General features: G+C 44.6%; 1 protein-coding gene across 2 annotated transcripts; it reads right to left on the reverse strand.

The window, feature by feature from the left end:
* Nucleotides 1-409: 409 nt before the first annotated feature.
* Nucleotides 410-11,125, reverse strand: TAF11 (TATA-box binding protein associated factor 11). 2 transcript variants are annotated; one of them, XM_066625870.1, is made up of 5 exons: nucleotides 10,952-11,125; nucleotides 8,745-8,890; nucleotides 7,787-7,874; nucleotides 6,839-6,935; nucleotides 410-860 (listed from the first exon to the last, which is right to left on the reverse strand). In XM_066625870.1, exons 1-5 carry the CDS (start codon nucleotides 11,108-11,110, stop codon nucleotides 730-732), a joined length of 621 nt encoding a protein of 206 aa, XP_066481967.1. In that variant the 5' UTR covers nucleotides 11,111-11,125; the 3' UTR covers nucleotides 410-729. The 2 variants fall into 2 exon arrangements, with proteins under 2 accessions (XP_066481967.1, XP_066481966.1); XM_066625869.1 differs by having other exon boundaries at nucleotides 10,880-11,125.
* Nucleotides 11,126-16,344: the final 5,219 nt, after the last annotated feature.

A 16,344-nucleotide genomic window follows, 5' to 3' on the forward strand; every position in this document is an offset into this window, starting at 1 on the left:
CCCTAAATATCTCCTGAGGTTCCCCCATCCCTTAAGAATAGATTCTGAGGGGCTGCAGCAGGGAGAGTTAAACAAAAATCACTTCTCCTCCTTGTGCTTGCAGAGAAGGCTGTTTGCACAACAACTTAGGATACAACCCAGTGTTTAATGTAAGTATTAGAAGTTATATGAATCTATCATGAGACTTGAAAAGAAAAGGAGCATTTTACTACTGCAATATTTACCTATGCAGAACTAACAAGGAATGGGTGTAATAGTGTATGTTCTTCATTTGGATGTGCTGCTTTCAAAAGAAAGGAAAGCAGTAACACTTCCTATGAGATGAGCTAATGTTTCCAAGACAGGGTATTTGATATATTTAACACAATACAAACAGTTCTGAGATAAATTATTTAAATACAATTCCTTTATTAGAGATTACTGTCATTAGGTTTCACTTTTACAGATTTCTTGTTTCAGTTGCATTTGTCTCAAAAAATGTAAAAACATGCCCCAGGAACCTGGCCTAGCCTTATGGCAACATTGTATAAAGTTTGTTCTTCACATACTTAGAAAATGCCTCCAACTTCATGGTCCAGAATTTGAGAATTAGTTTCTTATTGGAGACCCCTTTAACATGATGCACATTTAGAGGAGCAATTGCTTTGAGCAATCTGAAAGCACCATCAGCAAAACTAAATAGTCCTTTTATTCCAAGCTGTAAAATCTCCATCTCAGACTCTTCTTCTTTCAGTGAAACAGAATTTTTTTATATTTTGAGTTGGGGATCTGTCCTCGTGACTTCAGGCGTCTGACTGCCTCACGCATGTGTTTGGGCTGTAGAGGCGGTGATTCTCCCCACTTCTCACATACATCTAGTGCTGGAAATACCAAACAGAAGTAAGCCTTTTATATCTGTTTGCCAAATCAGTACATCTAAGACACAAACACAGGTGCAAAATCCACATTTTCTGTTGATCAGCTAACAAAAGATTTTCCACAGTGCAAGTTACAGTAGTACACATATGTAAGGAACATAGCATATACTGAAGTAGGTACACTTTCCAGTGTTGCTCGGCTGTATCCTAAACATCTCTTCTGTTTGCACAATGGAGCTGATTCTGCAAAAAGAAGCATTTAGGACATGGTCCACTGTTTTCTTAGACCAACTTCTATTATGAATGATTAAGAGGTAAGAGATAAGTTACCCTCTCCCTCTGCAATTCCCAATTACCCACAACTCCCTCTCCCCCTCCCCCCTCTGCAATCCTCCGTTATCCACAACCCCCTCTCTCTCCCTGCAGTCTTCCATCCCCCACAATCTCCCTTTCTGCCCCTCCACTCCTGCGTCATCCCCTGGGGGCTGGGGATAAGAACAGGCCCTCAGTTTGGCTGTACTTGTCGTAAGAGGCAACCAAACAGCCACCGGGTAGATGGGACTCTTCAGCCTGGGAAGGCAGCTCATCTAAGAGAAGGAAACTCTGACCTCAAACCTCCACTGCCTTGTGGTTATATCCAGTTGTGGAAAAGGCTTCAGGAGTCAACCTCGAGGCAAAATCCAGAGCCAGAGTCCCTGAGGCAGTTCACGGCTGAACACAGTCACCCTCTGGCAACTCCTGCGACACCACTGGAACCAACCTATTGGCTTCTGCCTTTCCATTTGACCATTCAGCGACGTGGAGAGGGGGGATTTGCTGCATGGGTAACAGCCTATCCTCCATACCTTCTTTACCCAGGCTTCGCACACTGGAGAGGACACTCCAACTTCACCATACAGTGTCGGCACAACACAGGAAGCAGCAGTTTACCGGTTATAAGTCTTTGCTCGATTGGCGTAGAGCGTGACGCCAGGGGCTGCTTCCGACGGTGGGAGAGATAATTGCATCTCATTGGGCAGCTACTGCCCACCTTAAGCTGGGCAGTCCCCAGCCAGTAAGGTGTTGCCTCGCCACAGTCCGTTAACCTCATGGGGTGCGTGGGGTTTAGGGTGAAAACCGACAAGTGGATCGACAACTCTGCACCATGCAACAGAAAACAGAAAACTCCTGCCCTAAAGCTGGGCACCTGGAATGTAAGGACAATGACACCTGGCTTTTCTGATGACCTGCAAGAAATAGACGACACACGCAAAACAGCTATCATTGACATGGAGCTGAGCAGACTGCAGATGGACATCGTTGCCCTTCAAGAGACGAGGCTGCCAGATTCCGGATCTGTCAGGGAGAGAAATTTCTCATTTTTCTGGCAGGGAAAACCACCAAACGAAACCAGGGAACATGGCATTGGCTTTGCGGTCAGAAATACCCTGCTGGAAACCATCATCCCACCTACTGTGGGAAGTTAAAGAATTTTGTCCCTGCAGCTCCAGTCATCAGCAGGACCTATCACTCTCATCAGTGCTTATGCACCGACTGTCTTCTCCAGCAAAAGCCAAAGACAAATTCTATGATGACCTGGCCACCACTATCAAGAAGATCCCCGTAAAAGAGCCATTGTTCATCCTCGGCGATTTCAATGCTAGAGTTGGTGCTGATAACAGTTCATGGCCCACTTGCTTAGGTCAGTTCAGCACTGGGAAGATGAACAAAAATGGCCAACGCCTGCTAGAGTTTTGCTGTCATCACGGTCTCTGTGTCAGCAACACATTCTTCATCACGAAGCCCCAACATAGAGTCTTTTGGAGACACCCAAGATCAAAGCACTGGCACCAGCTCGACCTGATTCTCACCAGACGCTCCAGCCTTCCCAGCATCAAGATCACATGCAGTTATGAGGGTGCTGCCTGCGACACTGACCACTCCCTGGTGTGCAGCAGAGTGAAACTGCAAACAAAGCGACTGTATCACACGAAAAAGGAAGACCTCGCATTGATACCAGCAAGACCTGGGATTAGAGAAAAGTGGAGGAATTTGCACGAGCACTTGAGGAATCTCTTCCAGGCCCGGATGACGCAAACGCATCCAACAGATGGGAACATTTCAAGAATGCGGTTTACAACACTGCCTTGTCCATATTCGGCAAGAAGACCAACAAGGCGGCAGACAGGTTTGAAGCCCACTCTGAGGAGCTGACACCAGTCATTGAGGAAAAGAGGAGAGCTCAAGCAGCATACAAGGCCTGTCCCAGTGAGCGCAACATGCAGGTCCTCCGAGCTGCTCGCAGCAAAGTCCAGCAGACTGCCAGAAGATATGCTAACGACTACTGGCTGCAGCTCTGCTCCCAGATACAGATAGCAGCTGACACGGGCAACATCAAGGGGATGAATGACGGTATCAAGCAGACCCTAGGTCCAACACAGAAGAAAATTGCCCCTCTGAAGTCTGCCGCAGGTGAGGTCATCCAGGATCGGGCGCAGCAGATGGAACGCTGGGTGCAGCACTACTCTGAGCCATAGTCCAGAGAAAATGTAGTCACCGAAGAAGCGCTGAACAACACTGAGTGCCTGCCTGTGCTGGAGGAGCCTGACAGTGAACCAACCGTAGAAGAACTTCACGTGGCCCTGGACTCCCTTGCCTTTGGCAAGGCACCTGGAAAAGACAGCATCCCTGCTGAAGTCCTAAAGTGCTGCAAAGAGATCATCGTCACTGAGCTGCATGAAATCCTCTGTCTCTGCTGGAGAGAAGGTGGAGTACCTCAAGACATGAGGGATGCAAACATCATCACACTGTACAAGAACAAAGGTGACAGGGGTGACTACAACAACTACTGCGGCATCTCTCTCCTTAGCGTTGTAGGAAAGCTGTTTGCCCGAGTTGCACTGAAGAGGCTCCAGGTACTTGCAGAGAGCGTCTATCCAGAACCGCAGTGCGGATTCCGAGCCAACAGGTCCACCACTGATATGGTATTCTCCCTTAGACAACTGCAGGAGAAGTGCAGGGAACAACAACAGCCACTCTTTATAGCCTTCATAGATCTCACGAAGGCTTTCGACCTGGTCAGCAGGGACGGCCTCTTCAAGATTCTCCCCAAGATCAGATGTCCACCCAGGCTCCTCAGCATCATCAGATCTTTCCACAAGGACATGAAGGGCACTGTTGTCTTCGATGGCTCCACATCAGACCCCTTTGACATCCAAAGCACAGCGAAGCAGGGCTGTGTTCTTGCGCCGATCTTGTTTGGGATTTTCTTCGCTGTCCTGCTGAAGCATGCCTTCGGAACTGCAACAGAAGGCATCTATCTCCGGACCAGATCAGAAGGAAAGCTCTTCAACTCTCCAGACTGAGAGCAAAGTCCAAAGTCCAGCTGAAATGTCTGTGTGACTTCCTCTTTGCCGATGATGCAGCTGTCACTACCCACTCTGCTGAAGATCTCCAGCAGCTCATGGATCGTTTTAGCAAGGCCTGCCAAGATTTTGGACTGACCATCAGCCTTAAGAAAACACAGGTCATGGACTGACGATCAGCCTTCAGAAAACACAGGTCATGGTTCAGGATGTAGACTCACCTCCCTGCATTACAATCTCTGCGCATGAACTGGAGGTTATCCATGACTTTGTGTACCTTGGCTCAACAATCTCCAACACTCTTTCTCTCGATACTGAGCTAAACAAACACATCGGTAAAGCAGCTACCACGTTTTCCAGTCTCAAAAACAGTCTGGTCCAACAAGAAGCTGACGGAACATACCAAGATCCAGGTCTACAGAGCTTGCGTCCTGAGTACACCTCTGTACTGCAGCGAGTCATGGACTCTTCGCTCACAACAGGAGAGGAAACTGAACGCTTTCCACATGCGCTGCCTCCGACGCATCCTCGGCATCAACTGGCAGGACAAAGTTCCAAACAACACAGTCCTGGAACGAGCTGGAATCCCTAGCATTTATGTACTGCTGAAACAGAGACGCCTGCATTGGCTCGGTCATGTCGTGAGAATGGATGATGGCCGGATCCCAAAGGATCTCCTCTATGGAGAACTCGTGCAAGGAAAACGCCCTACAGGTAGACCACAGCTGCGATACAAGGATATCTGCAAGAGGGATCTGGACCTCAACAGGTGGGAAAACCTGGCCTCTGAGCAGCCCGCTTGGAGGCAGGCTGTGCAGCATGGCCTTTCCCAGTTTGAAGAGACACTTGCCCAACAGCCTGAGGCAAAGAAGGAAGGCCCATAGCCAGGGAGACACACCAGGGACAGACTGCACTTGCTCCCGGCGTGGAAGGGATTGTCACTCCCGAATTGGCCTTTTAAGCCACACTAGACGCTGTGCCAGAACCACCATTCAGAGCGCAATACCATAGTCTTTCAAGACTGAAGGTTGCCAACTACAAGAGATAAGTCCCTTATGGCAGCCTGGGAGTGTTGCAAATGTGCTGTAAGGTATATTTGCGCCTCCTTCCGAGTCAGTTGGGCAGGTGCACGGAGGCCACATCCAGCCTCCGTGCTGATGCAGATCAATAAGTTCGCACCAGCCATGGTTGGGGCGGTAGGAGGGTTTTGGGGGGGCCAGAGTAGGGCAGAAGGAGGCATTCTGGGGCAGTCAACGGGTAGTCTGGACCATGGCAGGCAGGACCAGGATCCAGGACTTGTGCTGGATCCTTACCCCAGTCCTGGGCCACCCAGCGCAGCTTCAGGCTGTTTGGATCTGCACCACCTCTTTAGGTGGTGCAAATCTGTGTGGCCCCATTGGAGCTGCTGCCGCATTACTTAGGGTAAGGGGAATGAATTCCCCTTGCCCCGGGTGAGCCACAGGTAGCCCCAACTCTGTTCTGGATATGGGGCAGGCCAGCTAGCCTCCACATTCCAGCCAGTTAGGATTGGACTGCTTGCTAGTTAGTCTCTTTTCTTACAGTTTGAATATTATCTTAAATTAGGATATCAAGGAATGTAGTCAGAATTCTGCTGCAACTAATTTAAATGTCTATAGAAATTAAATTCCAAGACATGCATGCCCTTTCGGTAACTCCTGAACTAGGGCATCGGAAGCAGTCCAGAAGATTCTTCAGCTTCATATTTTTCAAGGAAATACCAATTTGGGTAGGTTACTGCTGTTTAGTGGCTCAGAACTTGAATGGCACAACATTCTTAAACTGTGGCTAATGTATATATGATTAGATAAATCTACCATGCAGTTTACTAAGTCAAGAGTGTACACAATAGGAAAAGACTTAGATTTTAGATATGTTGCAAGGATCTAACTCTTAAATAGCAAGCAGAGTGTTAAAATAATTGATTCATAGTTTTAGTTTGATTTGGGTTAAATATTCTTGCTTCCCTTAAAACTACATTGAACTGTGACCAATTGAAGTACTTATATAAATGTAATACCAAAGAATTTTGATTATATTTTAGGAATGAAGGATTACACCAAACCTTAACGAGCTATTCTATTTGCTGATACTGAATTATAGGCATGTTATAACAGCTAACTTCATACAAACAAGGTGAATGGTATGGTCAGGATACCAAAATCATTTCAGAATGCACAACTTATTAAACTTAAGAATTTGTACCCTGCCGTTTAACTCAATCAGGGTGACCAAGGGATCATAAGCAAAACAAGCTTTAGTAACACAATGAAAAATGAAAAACAAAAACAGGATAAAGTTCAGGACAAAGCAAGGGATAAACAAAAAGTTATACTCCAGCAAGGTAAAGGGTTGCTCAACAAAACAGTCTTCAGTTTCTTACAAGATGTTAGGGAAACAGGGGTTACAGACAGCAGACAGCCCTTTAGTCGTAAACAATTTAGAACTTTAAAAGTAATAAGCAGCAGTATGAATTTCACCCAGTAACAGATGGGAAGCTTGTACAGGATAGGACACATGCTTCAGAAAGATTATAGTGCCCCCTTTCACATCAACCTAATGTTATACTTTCATTCCAAAAAGGTTTAAATGACTATGAACTATTCTTTTAGCACTTACCTTCTTCTACTACTTCCCCAACAAAAACTTTGGAAATTCCTGACATGGCAATAACCACATTCTGAGAAACAGAAGTTCCAGTAATTGACTGGATCAGCTAAAGAAGGGAAGAGACATGATTAATAAAAATTCACTTTTCATTTAAAAAAGTTCTAGTCATTAAAGCTGCTACACAATAGTTATTAAGAATATTTATATACAGGCAGCTTTCAATGTAAGCAAAACAGTGTGCATATTAATAAACATGAAAAAACCAGCTTTCTCATAGGAAACAATGGGGCCAACCTAGGTTAGGGGAATGAATGGTGATTAAGGACAGAACAGGGAAAAATACTCAGGCTAGACTTCTAAGAAGTCTCTTAGCAGCAACAATGGATTAGGAGCTATCAACCCATTTGCTTATAAGATACAACAATGAGAAGCTTTATCTCATGCCTGCAGACCCAGGAATCTGATCTTTCAAATAACAACAGGGGCCAGCCACAATGTAGAAATTAACAAGTCAGCCTGCTAAGCCAGTGCAGCAAGATGTGCTATTTCAAAATGAGCCATGCAAATCATACTTCTGGTATTAATTTTTCAATTGTGCTATTTCAAAAACAGGCAAATTAAGAGCGTACAAATTGAGAGTTACCAGTAACACTTTTCAACAAAAAGTAGTTTACAGAGCAGTTTTCATAGCTAAACAAATAAAGAAATGGTTCCCAGTGGGTTCACAATCTGAAATTAATTACATTAAACCATATATGCAACAGGGATCAAGTGTGTACACCTGTGGGCTAGGCAGAAATGGGTTAAACAACAGTAGAGACTTCAGCACATGTAATGGAATCCTGGTTGGAAATGTAAGTACTCCATCTATTGGCTCTGCATTATTTCAACAGCAGCAAGACATCTCTGAACAGGTTAATTTTCTCCACTTTAAACTGGCCTGCAACATGATCTTACCCGTTTAATAGCAGCCTTGGGAAAAGCTGACCGGCGATACATCTCATAACGATTTAGCTGTTCTTCAGAAAAAGAGGAAACGAGTATTCTAGGGAAAGCAAATATTATACCAACATTTTAGGAACAAATTTACACGCCAAAAGTGCTTTTGAAACAACAGAAGTTCATGGTTGATAAAGGGCGCAATCCTAACCCCTTATGTCAGTGCTTTCCAGCACTGGCATAGCGGTGCCAATGGAACATGTGCTGCATCCTGCAGATGGAAGTCACTCACGAAGTCCTCCTCAAAGCAAGGGAATGTTTGTTCCCTTACCTCGGAGCTGCATTGCCCTTACGTCAGTGCTGGAAAGCACTAACATAAGGGGTTAGGAATGTGCCCTAAGCCACCAAGTGGTAGAGAAAATACAATTAGTAGCAGAGCTTCTTAAATATGCACTAGCATGTTAGAACTACAATATAGCAAATCCTTGATTTAACAGACTCAGAGCCCAATCCTGTGGTCCGCAGCGCGGACCACAGGCACATTTGCGGGGCTTACTGCCAGGCTCCCGCTGGAGCTGGCTTTCCCTTTCGTCTTCCCTTTCTCGGGGGAAGGGGATGGACATCCCCTTCTCCTGAGGAGCCTCCCATTGTAGCGCAGGAGGTGCTGGATCTGGCGGGAACCTTCCATGGAGCCACCGGATCCCGCAGCTCCGGTCAGGTCAGGATTGGGCTGTAACAATGGGAAAGGGGTGTCCATTAATGCTAGAAGTCTGTTAAATAAAATGCACAGAAGTCAATGGAGATATGCATGCACAAAATGTATATCACTAGTTTTTAAGGAAGAAAAAAAATTGCACTGTTTCCAAAGTCTGTTAAATTGAGAGTTTACTTATCTGTCAATACAATGGACATAGAAGGTCCTGAACAATCCATTTGGCCCTAACAGAAGCTATGTATCACGTAAATGACTACTCACTGCATTTTTTGAATCTCATCTTCGTCTACTTTATGCTTTTTTTCTTTTTTCTCCTTTATTTCTATTTTTATTTTCTTGGCTGCACAGGACTGCAATGTAGATTCCTCTGTTTCTTCTGGGACCAGCTCAGAAGTTTCCTTTGTAATCTAGTAAAAGCATCATCTTGATTATGGCTCTACTACTATTGTACATTTAAATATTCCACCACAACTTGTAACTATGTAGATACCAAATATAGTACTCTTAAAATTAGTTTCACTTTCCATGTCACCACATGCATGTCCTGGCTTACATTTAAAAATTAGATTAAAATTTTAAAAGTCAGGCAAAGTTATATTCGTAAACACTTTGCAGATGAAAACATGGACATTAGGCTATTTTAAACACTTCTGGGTTATACTTCTAAAACATGCTTATTAAGGAATAAGCTCCAATAAACATAGCAAAACTTACTTCTTTGTAAACATGCATAAGATTATACTGTTGTTTTCATAACAAGGTTCACCCCATTCTGGGTGACATACAGTTTTAATAATTTAAACATAACAAAACAAGATACAGTAGAACCTCTCTAAGTTGACACCCAAGGGACTGGAGGAAATTGGTCAACATACGGGAAAGAAAGGCATTTAAATATTATCATGTTTAGCTCCCAGGACAACAAATGCAAGGCCAAGTTATTTAGATTGGATTTTTTTTAAGTTTTATTGCAAATATCAATGAGAATTGATCCTCTTGTGATGCTTACTATTTATATCATCTATATCTATATCAAGAGACAGAAAATAAACTGACCACAATCAGTGTTTTAAAAAAACCCTGAAAATTCATAAGCTAAAAAAATTGTAAGTTAAAAAAAATACTTGGTTTCATAGCAGACAGGCAGACCAATGCTATCCCTTGCCAGCCCATAGTATGTAGCATGTTACATAGCCCCAACAGCTAAAAAAAACACACACACTTTTTTACTTAGGCTGCCTGGCCTCCACTGGGTCTCCTCAGATTCACTAAATGCCAGAAGGTGTTTGATACGGTCCCTCAATAAAAGCTGTTGAGAAAACTTCACAGTCAGGGAATAAAAGGACAGGAACGGGATTATGGATTGGGAACGGGTTGAGGACCAGGAAACAGAGAGTGGGTGTCAATGGGCAATTGACAAAAAAAGTGGAGAAAGGTGGAAAGTGAAGTGCCTCAAGGATCTGTCGTGGAACTAGTGCTTTTCAACATCTTCATAAATGACCTGGAAACAGGGACAAGCAGGGAAGTGGACAAGTTTGTGGATGACACTAAACTTTTCTGAGTGGTGAAGACCAGAAGGGATTGTGAAGTGCTCCAGAACGAGCTCTCCAAACCAGGAGAATAGGCAGCAAAATAGCAGTTGTGTTTCAATATAAGTGTAAAGTAATGCACTGGTGATGGGAACCAAAGTGAAAGGACAGTGGCTTCACTATGCACAAGCAACCTTATGTCCCTCACAACTTGGTACATGTCCAGGTACAATCGGCAGCTGGCACAGGTCTGTCGGCTATGTGCAGTGTGCCCACCTATAAAAACCCTTTCGCACACGCGCTAGCAGGCGTAGGGGAGGGATTGTCGTGTGGCTTCTTGCTGACAGGGCAGATAAAGCTATGTGCATCAAGGTTAAGCAACCTGCTACTTGGGGGCAGGGGAAGCACTGCTACACAATCACTATTATAGCCACATCCCTTGGCATTTAGAAATCAGGAAGCAGCCTCTAGGCCTAGGGCCTCTAAAGAGTTTGGGAAATACTGACTTACAGCCCAATCCTAGGCATTTCTACTCAGAAGTAAATCCCATTAGAATCAAGTCAAGAAACCTTTATTGACCTATTACCCATTAGAATCAATGAGGCTTACTCCCAGGAGAGCATGGATAGGGTGGCAGCCTCAGAGCCCAGTCCTAGGCGTGCATACTCAGAAGTCAGTCCCATTAGAGCCACTGGGGCTTACTCCCAGGTAAGTGTGGATAGGAGTGCAGCCTTAGAGCCCAGTCCTATGCAGGTCTACTCAGAAGTAAGCCCCATTCCAGTCAACGGGGCTTACTCCCAGGAAAGTGTGGCTAGGACTGGGCTGTCACAGAGTTGGAGCAGCACATCATTCACCAGGCCGGCCCACCTGACAGTGGGAGGCGGGCGAAGAGGCAGCGCTGCCTTGCGGACACCCCTCGCCTCGCAGGCTGCTGCCTACCTCTCCGCCCTGCAGCTCCTCCTTCGCCTCAACCAGCTCCTTCTCCTGCCCTTCGGCCTCTTCCAGCGCAGCCGAGGAAGGCTCCTGGGGTGGAGAGGGCGAAGCCGCGGCCGGGGGAAGGAGCACATCCTCCCGACGAGCCTCTCCGCCCTCAGCCATGGTCTCCTCGCTGTCGGCCTCTGATGACGCCACCGACGCGACACTCTCCCCAGCTCTGTTTCCAGGACAACGCAACGCCCCCGAGGCTGGGCGAGATAGGCCTGCCCCGCCTCTCCCGCAGAGACGTCCCCTGGGAGTAAGCCCCATTGAGCACAATGGGACTTACTTCTGAGTGGGCTTGTCTCAGGTTGTGCCGTGGCAGCCCAATCCTGTCCACACTTTCCTAGGAGTAAGGCCCATTGACTCCAGTGGGACTTACTTCTGAGTAGACATGCATAGGATGGGGCTGTAATCACTCACATATATATATAATACATCTGGGAGGAAGCTCCACTGAAAGAAAAGGGCTTACTTCCAAGTAAACATGTAGAGTATAGCACAGCTGTTCCCAAACTTTTTAACACCAGGGCCCACTTTTTAAAACGACACTCTATTGGGACCAACCCAGGACCCACCAGACTATTAAAAAAATCTAGAAAGAAATATTTATTTATTTATTTATTTATAAGTAGTAATGACCAGAAAAAAACCCTCAAACTTTATCTCTCTATATGTACACATGCTTGCAAACTGCAGGAGCTGAGCTCATTGCAGGGTAATTAGCAGCTCCCCTATCCGATTTTTCAATATTCTCAGGGCTTGAGGCAATTAGTTATCAGATTTTTCCTTCACCCTTTGGCAACCCACCAAAAAGCAGGTCACAACCCATCAGTGGGTCCAGACCCATAGTTAGGGAACCACTAGATAGGACTGTGCTGTAGGTCTGATTCAGTACAACCATTTCCATGAGGCAGAATCCTGGGAGTTTCGCCATTGGAAAAGAGGGCTTTTCAGTATTCAGGCTTGTGCTTTTTTTTCCTTTCCTTCCTGAATGTTCTTATGTACAGTACTTTTTTAAAAAAAATTAACCAGCTCATGGCTCACTTGTGATGGAGCACCTGTTTTATGCACAGAAAAACCTAGGCTGTCCACTGACATTTCCAGATAAGGCTAGAAAAGATCCCTGTGTGAAATCCTGGGAGCCACTACCACTCTGGTAGATCAAGGGTTTGACTCTGTATAAGGCAGCTTTTGGTGTTCTACACTCATTTTAGACATGCTTAAAATTATTCTTTGAGGTTTTTACAGATCATGCCAAACACAAATTGACACTGTAAAGATTGTTGAGCATTAAGGACAAACATGGCTTTTGGCTAGATTTATCAGTCACTATTACTATAATGCCTTCAAAGCAAGGCAAACCAAAAGCAAGACTCATTAGAAAAGAAAAGTTGGATTTTCTCCGCATCCTTTTCTATAGGGAATTCAGGGCCCAATCCTATCCAGCTTTTCAGCACCTTTTGTAGTTGGCAACCTTCAGTCTTGAAAGACTATGGTATCGCGCTCTGAATGGTGGTTCTAGAAGGCCTCTGTGACTGCCTGCCCACCACAGGATACAGTGCACATCCCACTGGCACAGCTACATTGGCACTGGAAAATTGGATAGGATTGGGCCCTCATTTGCAAGTGCCTATGACAAAATGATTGGGGGCAGTAGGTAGATTATTTGTTTTTGCCACTGCAGCAGCCAGAAGTTATGAAAGCAATCTGAACTAACCTGGTAGACAGGTCTCCAAAGAGGCACACGCATGTGTGTGAGCACATAAATAGGATGAACCACACCCTTTCCTGAATTATAAAATTAAACTAAGTGATGCTTACTTGCTTCAAGGCTGCAGTGAAAATTAATTAGTATATGTCTCATATCCCGTTAGACAACTTTCTGTTATTCTTTTTTTTAACATCTCTGTGGTATTCCTTGGAAGCTCATACAAGGGATAATGTCAATGTTTGCTGAAGAGGAAAACACAGAATATATACAGTCAGTGCTTTGGGGAAAGGTGCTCATGGTACCTTTTATACTACAGCCAGTACTAAACCAGTATTTAAAGAGTTGAGGTAAAAAAAACTTGTAGTGGACGTACAGTACTGTTTTCTGCCCTACTTTTGCTTTTGGCTAGCCAGGTTTTTCACCTTTTTTGTGATTCATCAAAAGTCATTTGACAGAATTGATGGAAGGCTAGGGAAAAAAATCTGAGTTTGTATGCAATGGACCACAATAGCTCTATCAGACTATCTTTAATTCTTAAAACTTATTGTCTGTCCCCAGCATCAAAGATAAATCACAAAAATAAAACTGTACCTCATATATTTTATGAGTATTCATTTTGATTCACTGTAACCACAGGAATGCTATCAACAAGGGGAGGCGCATTGTACATTACTTCAAGTATGTGAGCAATGCCAGCCCATCCATGCAGCCACCTGATGTGGATCAGCAGCATATTGTGAGGGGTCCAAGGGGGTAGGGGTGGTACCTTTCACCCCAAGTCTGCAGCTGCCACTGCCTCTCTCCAATATGCCACCAACACAAGCTACATTGATTTGCTTCCTGGTCACACAAGTGAGAAGCTAATAATTCCCCTCCTTATTGTGCTCCTTGCATGCTGCCATGAAACCCAGAAGGGACAGTTCAAATTCTTCCGCTGTCTGTATAAACCAAAACTGGAAGTCCCAGTGTGCAAGCAGCATATTGACCGTTTTTGTGGTTTTTTGAAGCACAGGGGCAGTGAACTTGAGGTGGCATCAGGTGGCATTCTGAATCATGCCACACTGTGTTCTGGTGTACATAGAAATAAGGGCCCAATTCTGTCCAACTTTATAGCACTGATATAGCCACAATGCAGCCCTGAGATAAGATAAGGGAACAAATGTTCTTTTATCTTGAGGAGGTCTCCATGACTACCTCCTCATTGCAGGATGCAGTGTGTACCCCATTGGCACAGCTACATCAGTACAGGAAAGTTGGATAGGATTGGACCCTAACAGCCCAGTCCTAAGTTAGCCAATGCTGCTGGGTGCAGCAGAGTCGGGGGGGGGCTGCCAGAGGTCAGGGGGTCCCCTACCCTAAGGAAAGCCCCAGATCCACAATGGGGCTACTTGTGTCTGCACTGGCTATTTTGCCAGCACAGATAGGAGAAGACCCCTGTCTGGTTTTGCAACCCAACGTGGGGGAAAGAATCCAGGGGAGGAGGCCTCCACCAGCCCCACTCTCTCCCAGTCAGTCCTTCCCCTGTCCCATCTGCCCCCTGCCCTGAAAAGCCATATCACCACCCATCAGTGCTGCTTACTGCCGGCAGCCTGTCCTCCTCCCAATGCTAAGGCCCAGTGCCAACTGGCGCTGGCCCAACACCAACACTCTCCCTCTCCAAGAGCTGTAAACGTGCTTTATGAAACATTTGCGACACCTAGCATTGGTGGGTACGAGCAAACTGCCAGCACTAGAGTCCTTAGGATTGGGCTCTAAGTTCCATTAAATGCAATATTACTTACTTCTGAGTAGACATGCATAGGCTTGCTCAGATAGGCAAGGATCTTTCCCAGTACTACTATCTGTGGCTCTTTAACTAGAAACACCAAAAAGGAAATTTGAGCATATAAAGACCTATGCTTAACAGCAACAACAAGCACTATAATACTCTGGCTTACTGGATAAGAGGCACTTTTTCAAGTGGGTGCTCCTTTTTTTAGCAGGGGGAGAGTAACTGGCCCACCTCACCCCAGCAGTGTCTCTCTAGTGGCTGTCTGCTGGTGTTCTTTTGCATCTTTTTAGATTGTGAGCCCTTTTGGGACAGGAAGCCATTAGTTATTTGATTTTTCTCTGTAAACCACTTTGAACTTTCTGATGAAAAGCAGTATATAAATACTATAAATAAATAAATAGATATAAAAGACACAAGGCATGATAAACCACTGCATAGCCAATACATCAAGAAAACAGAAGACAAAGTAGACATGGACTCCTACTAGAAGTGGTTGCAGCATGGAAAACTGAACAAAGGAACAGGGGAACTGATATTCACAGCACAAGACCAGGCTTTACAAGCCAATGTTATGAAGGCAAAAGTGGAAAAGATTTTGAATGATACCAGGTGTAGGCTTTGTAAAGAAAAAAGATGAACAACTGACTACATTATAAAAGGGTGCAACAAAACCTCACAGAGCTATTACAAAAACACCACAATAAAGTTGCTGCTATGCCTCACTTGAATTTGTGCATGAAATATCGAATAACACCAGTAAAGAAATGGTGGTGGAAGCACATGCCTGTAAAGGTGGTAGAAAATAAGTAGGTCAAACTCTTGTGGGATTTCAAAATCCAGACAAATAAAAAACCAGAACACAACACACCAAATAGAACTGTGGTTGAGAAGAAACAAGTGATTCTTATTGATGTGACCATTCCAATAAATAAGCAAATTCAGGAGAAACAATTGGGGAAAAAAATCATAAAATATAAGGACTTGGAAATTGAAATAAAGTGCCTTTGGGGGAAAAGAACAACAACAACCCCTATTATCATTGGTGCAGTGGTTCTCACACGTTTAGCACCAGGACCCACTTTTTAGAATGAGAAGCTTTCAGGACCCACTGGAAGTGATGTCATGATTGGAAGTGACATCATCAAGCAGGAAAATTTTTAACAATCCTAGGCTGTAATCCTACCCACACTTACCCAGGAGTAAGTCCTACTGTCTATCATTGTTAAAAGCATACACATAGTAGCCTGTATCTGTAACATATCCCCAAATGCAGTCACATACCATGGCAGCATCAACTCTAATACATTAAAAATAAAATATTGAAATGAATGGGTACCCACCTAAAATTTGCTTGTGATCCACCTAGTGGGTCTGAACCCCACAGTTTGAGAAACACTGCATTGATGCATTAGAAGCAATCCGCAAGACACTCAAGAAATATCTGGCCGATATAGGTATAGACAAGATAACAGTTGAACAACTGCAATGAGCTGTACTACTAGGAACATTCAACATTACACAGTGATATCGCACCAGTTCTTGAACTCTTGGGTAGTGTTTGAACTGGTGAGTGCCCAAAACCCCAATCCAAACATCTGGTGGGTTGTGACACCACTGTTAAATAAAAACAATGAAACATATGCATATGCCAACCAAACATTGCTGAGACACAATCACAGTTGCACCTGCTGACTGGGCTAAGAGCCATCTTTTAAAGGTGGCTCTCTACTCTCCCTATTCATCCCAGTATAGCTTTTCCCCAGTGACTGTTGCTGGTGTTTCTCTTGTAACTTTTTTTTTATTGTGAGGGCTCTGGGACAGGGTTCAATTTTTTCATTTGTTTTGCTATGTAAACCACCTTATGAACTTTTT

Source organism: Tiliqua scincoides, chromosome 4, assembly GCF_035046505.1.
Source record: "Tiliqua scincoides isolate rTilSci1 chromosome 4, rTilSci1.hap2, whole genome shotgun sequence".
NCBI classification, from domain to species: Eukaryota; Metazoa; Chordata; class Lepidosauria; order Squamata; family Scincidae; genus Tiliqua; species Tiliqua scincoides.

Coding starts and splice junctions, on each gene's coding strand:
- TAF11 (XM_066625869.1), bottom strand. CDS start 11,110: ATGGCTGAGGGCGGAGAGGCTCGTCGGGAGGATGTGCTCCTTCCCCCG. Junction 8,891..10,879: donor CGCCCGCCTCCCACTGTCAG/GTGGGCCGGCCT, acceptor TGCTTTTACTAG/ATTACAAAGGAAACTTCTGA. Junction 7,875..8,744: donor GATGAGATTCAAAAAATGCA/GTGAGTAGTCAT, acceptor TGCTTTCCCTAG/AATACTCGTTTCCTCTTTTT.